At 50.7% G+C, this 8,174-nt stretch overlaps 1 protein-coding gene across 5 annotated transcripts in view; it reads left to right on the forward strand.

Moving 5' to 3' along the window:
- The first annotated feature begins 3,697 nt into the window (after positions 1-3,697).
- The window catches only part of KCNC4 (potassium voltage-gated channel subfamily C member 4), a 58,336-nt gene continuing 53,859 nt past the window's right edge, over positions 3,698-8,174 (forward strand). For 2 of the 5 annotated variants that reach the window (XM_019513881.1, XM_019513879.1), the window contains exon 1: positions 3,698-5,979. In XM_019513881.1, the coding sequence (XP_019369426.1) occupies positions 5,329-5,979 (651 nt within the window). In that variant the 5' untranslated portion in view covers positions 3,698-5,328. The remainder of the gene's footprint in view (positions 5,980-8,174) is intronic. The other 3 variants (XM_019513882.1, XM_019513883.1, XM_019513880.1) reach the window with 2 other exon arrangements.

The following is an 8,174-nucleotide window of genomic DNA, read 5'->3' on the forward strand; positions in this document are numbered from 1 at the left end:
GCAATGAAGGGAAGGCTGAAGAGGAAATGTTCTCCGTAGTTCAAAATGCTCCTGCGCTGACTAGTCTGTCTGGAAAGGACCCAGCATGTACTAGACGCTGCTACCAGCAATAATCCCTAACTCTCAAGTAGTCTCATTCAGCTGCAAATCTCCATGCGGTTTGCAAAGGAGACTGGCATTAAGACCCCCATTTTTGCCCACAAGGAAACTGAGGCACAGGGGGGAAGGTGACTAGCTGAAGGTTCGCAGGAGGCTGGTGGAAAAGGGTTTCCCAAGCCTGGGAAATCCAGACTTCTTAAGTTTAAGGTTGGTGCTCTCAAGGAAGGATCTCTGCTTTTTGTGGAAGAAATGTTACTGATGCAAATGTTCGATAATGCAATGGATGGAACCAGATTCGGTGTCTGGCTTGGGGAAAACCCTGATCTCTGCCCTTTTTCACCACTCTCTAGCTTACTCCTAAAATCCTGGAAGGATCCACAAGATGGCACTGTCACCACAACAACAACAGCCTAGGGACCAGGTGTTACAGCCACAACACCATCCATGCTTCTCTGCAGGTCAGAGTCCTATTAAAGGAGACGTCTGTGATCAGGAACATGGGCAGTTTCTTGGTGCAACTTGTTCCTTCGCAGTGTATATGGTAGTCCTGGTACAGAGACCGTCGCAAGTGGCACTCAGGCTCATCCTTCGGGGGTCTCAGCCCAACGATTTTGCCCCCAGAACCAAGTCTGGTTTGCAACAGATCACCTGAATAGAAGATGCAGCACAAAACTAGCGGTAGAGCATGCCTTCATGGACAATACGCTGCTGCTCATAGGCTGTGAGCAGGAACTTGCAAGGGTGTATGGAAAAAGTACTAAGTAGCGGCTTTCCATACACTCTGCAACACTCTCCCGCTGTTCAGGGAGGAGCACTAATACATCTTGCTGAACTTGCCCAAGAGGTGGAGGTCTGAAGACCGTAAATGCGGTGTTTGGCATTTTAGCAAGGATGCTGGGATGACCATATGCCTTCTGCTCTATGAAACCTTTAATGGCCCAGACCTCAGCTTTACTTCTTCTCAGCTGAAAAAGGAATAAAATGCTTTTCTTCAGCCTCCTGCTGGAGGCAAACTGAGCTCTTTCCAGACATGGGTCTCTCTCTGAGGAGGCCTTGTACACCAGGGTCCCATCTTTCTGCATGGACACTTTAAGGGTCTGATGGCCTTCTTGAACAGTGTACAGATCTGCACTGGTATCATTGGCTAAAAGTTTCTCTTCTCTCCCCATGGGAGTCATTTATCTGGCTGGGCACTTCACCTTCCACCCCAGAGGTGGCTGCACTGTAGTGATGCTAGAAGGATATGCTTTGCTCAGTACATTGAGGTCTCTGGGGATGAAAGGCACTATATAAATGTAAAATCTGAGCATTGGGTCACATCCCCACAGCCTTTATTGCTACTTAATTCTGGCCAGACTCACATTAAGGAAGGCAGGATTTGGTCTATTATGATAGATTTATTATGCAGAGAAGCAGTAGAGTTTGCTTTTTTTTTAACAACAATTTCCCCAGTCTAAGAAACCAAGAGCCAAATCTCCAACTTAAATCATCTGGCTTACCTACATTTGGTAGAGCGGTGCTGATTTATACCCGCTGTGGATCTGACACCTAAAGTCCAGTGCCCGAGCTACTGTAGGGGAAGTGTGTTGGGTTTACTACTTTAACTGTGGATCAAGCATAAAAGTAATGGAACTTATTTCTGTCGCATCAAAGGGCCAAATTTCATAGATTTCATAGACATTAGGGCTGGTAGGGACCTCAGAAAATCATTGAGTCCAGCCCCCTGCCCAAAGGGCAGGAAGTCAGCTGGGGTCATAGGATCCCAGCAAGATAAGCATCCAATTACACCCATCCCTCCTTGGATATGCAAAGAGAGACTGCAGAAGCCCATTCACCCCATGCAAGAAGCAGTTAATGATGGGGTGGAGAGAATGCCCAGGGCAGCAGAACTAGTGGCGTCTGTCTGCAGCACTAAGCACTTGTGGAGATGTGGACCTGGGGCCGAAGTCACTGCTGTGGATGCCACTGAATGGACTCCAGGGAGCTGCAGTGGCTGCAGCAGGAGGGACTTGCTGCTTTCCATCTCAGCACCCATGACAAAGCCCTGGCTGGACTGGCAGCAGGGACTGCAGCAAGGAACTCTGAGGCTGAAGCCACTACCTGAGCTGGTCCTTCACCCTACCCCTACCTCCCCATCCCGCCTCCAGTCCAAGAGAGAAGAGTCATGAGAGCCTTTCTCTGGACTTCTGCTGTGACAGTGGGCCAGATCCCAACCCCACTGAGCTTGGGGAAAGGCCCCCATTGACTCTCTTCCCTGAGTTTTGGATGAGGCAGGAGTGACATCCTTGCGCTGGCCTGCTCAGTCCAGAATGTCGGCGTTGCGTGTGGCTCGAGCACCCAAGGTCCTGTGGAGTGGGCCAGCCTAGGCACACCATGCAGCTGACGCTGACCTCCAGTACACAGGGCATTGGCCTTGGAAATTATTTTTGTCCCCTATTCCCTTTCCCAAAATGTCTGAAGTCTTCTACCTGGGCAGTCACTACAAGCCACCCAATGGGAGCTTGCTTGAGGGCTCATCCAAGGCACGTGACATCAAGCAGCACAGCTGTCTCTGGGAAGGAGCATTTTCAGGTGTGAGAGCTTGCTACTAGATGGACCCTGCTTTATGGGACCATCGGTTATCCTGTCCTTGGGTTCTGGCACACGCTTAGCCCAGGCACCATTGGAAAGCTCCTTGAACTTGCTGTGCACATTATGGACCCTTGACAGATGCTCTGGAAGGGGGACGGGTCCATAAAACCCCATAAATACTGTGCTCGGGAAGGGAAGGAGGTGTGCAGAAGTGAACAGACTCAGGCAGTCTCATTCCACGTTAGCTCTTCAGGGCAGGCTAGTGCATCAGGGAGAACAGGTGGAGAGGATATGTCCTCTGAGATAGCTGACTATATTATCCCGGACCCTCATGGAGTGATGTGCATCCCACTTGAGGATCTAGCCCCAGATGGTAACTAGCTCTCGATCTGCCTGCGAGACAGAGCTGTGGGTAGAGCTTAGGACTAAATACAATAGTGCAGGCTCTATTCATGGCTCTGCAAGCAACTGGCTCCCTATCCCCAGCCAGGTCTCTCCAGATCTCTCGCCTGCATTCACCAACAGTGAAATGAAGAGACTTCTATTGCTACATCTCTGTGGACTAAGGCTTGAAGCACTGCTAGTAAAGATTTCATAGATTTCATAGAAGTTAGGGCTGGAAGGGACCTTGACGGTCATCAAGTCCAGCCCCCTACCTCAGGGGTAGGAAGGCAGCTAGGGACAAAGGGTCGCAGCAAGATAAGCATCCAAACCTTTCTTGAATGAGTGTTTAGAGAGCCTCAGATGGCATTAGGGTGCAGCTCATGGATGATGCCTAGCTAGCCAGATGCTTATGGGGATAGGCAGATGGGGCTGGAGAGAGGAGGGTGAGGTGGGGATGGCTAGGTTGACAGGTAACGGATGGATTGTCAAATGCGTATAAACATCGAGGCACAAAGCAAGCTGTGCTGCAATGCAGCGCTGGAAGGGTTAATCAGTTCAGAGAGGAGAAAAGAGAGGGGCTGAGCTACCACTCACTGGGAAGCCAGGAGCGGAGTGTAAAAGCAACGAACAGCAAGAGGCGCTTCCCAAGCAGCCCCAAAATATGGATGTGCCTCTGCCCTCCCCCTGGAGCAGCCCTCTGCTTCTCTGAGCTGCCCCCCTTCCCCGAAGCGCACAGACACACACGCACACTTGCCTTCGGAGAACCCCTCCCTTGCTGGATCCCTGCCTGGGAAGGTGGAGAGAGAGCAAGAGAGAAGCAAAGAAGCAACAGATCTCTGTGCCCCCAGCCTGTGAAGCCAGGAGCCAGCACCTGCCGGGTGATGCAAGAAGATACCTGGGGTGGGAGAGAGCTGCACCAGCCCCTGAGCTGCGACCTTGCTCTGTTTGTACCCCCGCTCCGTGCTGCCGATGCAAAAAGTGATCGTGAGCCGCCAGCGACTGATACACAGCCAGCCTGTAGATCCCACCCATTCATGCTACTGAGATCGGCTTGGTGCTGAAACCCAACCCTGGATCAGAGAGGAGAGGCAGAGAGAGGGGGCAAGTCTGCTGACAAGTGTGCATACGTCTCCTCGACCTAAAACTGACACCGCCCAGAGACCCTGCAGTGTCCCAAGGGCCCACCTTGGGTCAGAAGCTCCCCTGGAGAGGAAAATCTATCCATCCTTTCTGAGTTGGGTGTTTCTTTCTCAAAATAAAGCCAGTGTGCCCATGGGTCTGGTGGTCTCGGATGGGAAGCGGATTCAATGGAGTGTCTGAAAGCAGATGAAGGTGCCATAGAGGAGACCAAAACCAGTCCCTCTTGATTTTGGGGACGCCACCTTTGCCTTGGTCAGGAGCAACTGGTGATGTGCTTTCTACTCTACTTCCCAGAGCAGCGCGATAAGCAGGGATCTCTCTTGCAGGCAGGAGCCAGTGCATGAAAACGGTTTAGTCCGCGTTATTTTGTGGAGGGAAATATAACACAAGGAAAGAAACACTCTAAATATAGACAAGACCAGGTATCGATAACTGTGTGTGTGTGTGTGTGTGTGTGTGTGTGTGTGGTGTGCGTGCATGTGTGTGCAAGTAAAGAGGGCTTGTCTTGCGGTGTAGATTTGAATCATTTCCCTTCGGGTTCTTTCAAACTTTCAAATTTATTTTGAACCAGGGTGAAGCTCTCAAGTCTACTTTGGAAAGAGTCTGTTTTGGATTTTTGTGTGTGTGCGCCGCTGACACAAGCCAAGGGGGGAGGCAGATACTTCAGCAGCAGCAGCAGCAGGAGAAAAAGTATTTCATTTTTGTTCTCAAGATTTTGTTTTGTGAATCATCTTCCCTCGGTGAGATACACACAGATTTTTGTTCCCTTAATGAAGAGATCAAAGTGCCTTTGCTATTAGTTTCCCGGCTGTGGAGCAGTGGCACAACCCTCCATCGCTGCTCTGCTCTCTTCCCAGTGCGGATTTACTTGTTGCTGCTTGGTGGATTTGGAGCAGGGGACCTGGGTCTTTAGATCTGATCTCCTTCCTCTGCCGTCTCCCTCTGAAGCAACCACCTGTGCACAGCAGCCCCCTCTTCCCGAGAGGGCTCGATGAGGCAAGCGCCGGGCAGAGCCATCTGAGGTTGGGGAGAGAGAAATCTGAGCTCCCCCCTGGCTCTCCCCCACCTCTCTTCCCTCCCAGCTCCTTGCCAGAGGAAGGGTGTTTAGAGGGCATCTCCCGTCCACCTAAATCTATGATCAGCTCGGTGTGTGTTTCATCGTACCGTGGGCGTAAGTCTGGGAACAAACCACCCTCCAAAACATGCCTGAAGGAGGAGATGGGCAAGGGGGAAGAGTCGGACAAAATCACCATCAATGTAGGGGGGACCAGGCATGAGACTTACAAGAGCACCCTGCGCACCCTGCCCGGTACCCGTCTGGCATGGTTGGCTGACCCCGATGCCCAGAGCAACTTTGACTTTGATGGCAAGAGCAACGAGTTCTTCTTTGACCGCCACCCTGGCATCTTCTCCTACGTGCTCAACTATTACCGCACGGGCAAGCTGCACTGTCCTGCTGACATCTGCGGGCCCCTCTTTGAGGAGGAGCTGACCTACTGGGGCATCGACGAGACCGACGTAGAGCCCTGCTGCTGGATGACCTACCGCCAGCACCGGGATGCTGAGGAGGCGCTGGACATCTTTGAGAGCCCTGAGCCTGGGGGAGGAGCAGGGGGAGAGGAGGCAGAGGAGGAAGGGGGCAGGGACATGACCCTCCAGCGCCTAGGCATGGATGACAGGCCACCAGGGGCTGCTGGAGCTGCAGGAGGGGGAGGATGCTGTCGCAGTTGGCAGCCCAAGATGTGGGCACTCTTCGAAGATCCCTACTCATCCCGAGCGGCAAGGGTGAGTTTGCGAATGACCCCCCTGGGTGGGGAAGGGGAGGGACTGGAGCAGCTGCAGGGTCATGCGCATGCACTGGTCCCCCCCCCTCTCCCCACCAATTCATTGGCTCTGCTATGGATCCACTGGTTCCTCCTTGGCTCCCCACCATGGGATGCATTGGATCCACCCCTTTGCACCTCCTCTCTGTGGGATGCGCTGCTTCCCCATTCATCTCCCCTCTTGGGTTGCATCAGTTCCCCTCCTTCATTTCCCCCTGTGCTTGGGAAGAATTTACTCTACCTGTTCATTTCCCCCATCAGGATGTTTTGAGTCCCTTGCGCACAGTTACCCCTTGAGAAGAATAAGTTTTGTTTCGATCTCCCCAGCCTGCTCCCTCGAACTTCCTCTGCTCCACCCTGCCTCCTGTACCCAGGGTGGGTTTCTGTGGGGCATGGGTATGCATTGGTGGCTTCAGCCTCAGAGCTTGCAAGACCTCTTGCCCTGTCAGCATCCTCTCTTCCTCTCCCCGACCCCAGCCAGCACACATCCCAGACAAGACATTGTCAGGGACAGCCCTTGTCTGCCCAAAGTCCTGGCAGACTTTCAAAAAGCTCCAGAGGCAGGTGGATTATTTAGTTCCTCTTGCTGTTCTTTGTGTATCTACACCCTGAGGACAATGTTTAACGTCACAGTCTTATAGCAGGGAGTACAGGATTGGAGTGTGTGCTGCTCATGTAAATGCACAAGCACGCACTGACAAAGACGTGCACAACCACCACACACATCCCCACTTCTCTCTCTCTCTCTCTCTCACTTCCATGCACACGAATATTATAGATATACACACATCATCCCCATACAAACACACACCCACTCCCATCTGCACATATTAAAAAACACAGAATATACCCATACACAAATATCCACAACATAAACTTCCTCATCTGTACATATTAACACACAACATGCACATGTCTACATCTGTACCGTTAACACACACATGCAATGCACATGCCCGTCCAGGCACTTGAATACACACCAGCATATCCCCTTTTTTATACACCTATTAGCATCCCACCAACGCACATTGCACATACCCATCCATACAGATTCATAAGCACCTAACATGCACACCTCACCAGCAAGGTTCCCTCAAAGCTGCGCGCGTCCATGGCCGCGCACAATTAAGCATCTGGTGAGTCACCAGAACACAATAAACACGTACACAACCTATGCAATTCATCTGTGCGCATTAACACGGAGACAACACACGCACTCTTTTGTCTGTACACACTCGTCCTTCCCAACATACGTGCACACAGTCAGAAACATTCACACACAACACAAACACCTGTCCATACATATCAGTATTCACAGCACACGCCCAATGTATGCACATCAACATGTATACAACACACCCGCTCATCCATGTATTAAAATAGGCATATATGCAATGTCTATCTGCATACATTAACCCTCTAACACCCTACATCATTAGCACACATCCAGATAACTTACTTTCCAGTTTATACATATTGGTTAACACATAACATACACCCCCCTTGCAAACGGATTAACGCACATTGTCACAACGTACACTTCCCATCCATACATATCAACACACCCCCTCCTGAGTCCATATTAAACACTCCCACCTATCCAAAGCCATCCCCAGTAGCACAGATGTAGACACAATATGTTCTGACCCAATCCTACTCGTACACCTTTACACCTACACACCTTTGCATACTCATCTTTTTATATATAGTCTTATTCCATTTTTAGCTACAGAACTCCACTCACTGATTCCCGTAAACACGCACATGCCACCACATTTATCCACCTCTGCCCATGCAGGCTCATCCCTTCCCCTTCATGCAGTCATTCACATCCAGCTTAAAAATATTGGAAGAACCACTGGGGATCTAAAAAACTGGCTTTTGAGGTTTTTGAGGTGTAAAAGGGAACAATCATTAAAACAGCTTCCAAGGCCAATCCTGCTCTTGGCAGGAATTGCACCCAAGCCCAGAGAGTGGGAGGAGGAGGAGATTGCACCTAGAAAGTTTCCTTTCAACTAAAGAGAAGCCCAACAGACACACAACATAGATACTTAGGGAGCAAAATCTGTTTCCTTGGAAAAGCTTCTGAAGATGTAAGCAAACCACTTTCTCATCTCTGAGGGATCTTTGCTCTTGAGAAATCCTAGAGAGATTAAG

Source organism: Gavialis gangeticus, unplaced genomic scaffold (assembly GCF_001723915.1).
Source record: "Gavialis gangeticus isolate Ggan-Ray unplaced genomic scaffold, GavGan_comp1, whole genome shotgun sequence".
NCBI classification, from domain to species: domain Eukaryota; kingdom Metazoa; phylum Chordata; order Crocodylia; family Gavialidae; genus Gavialis; species Gavialis gangeticus.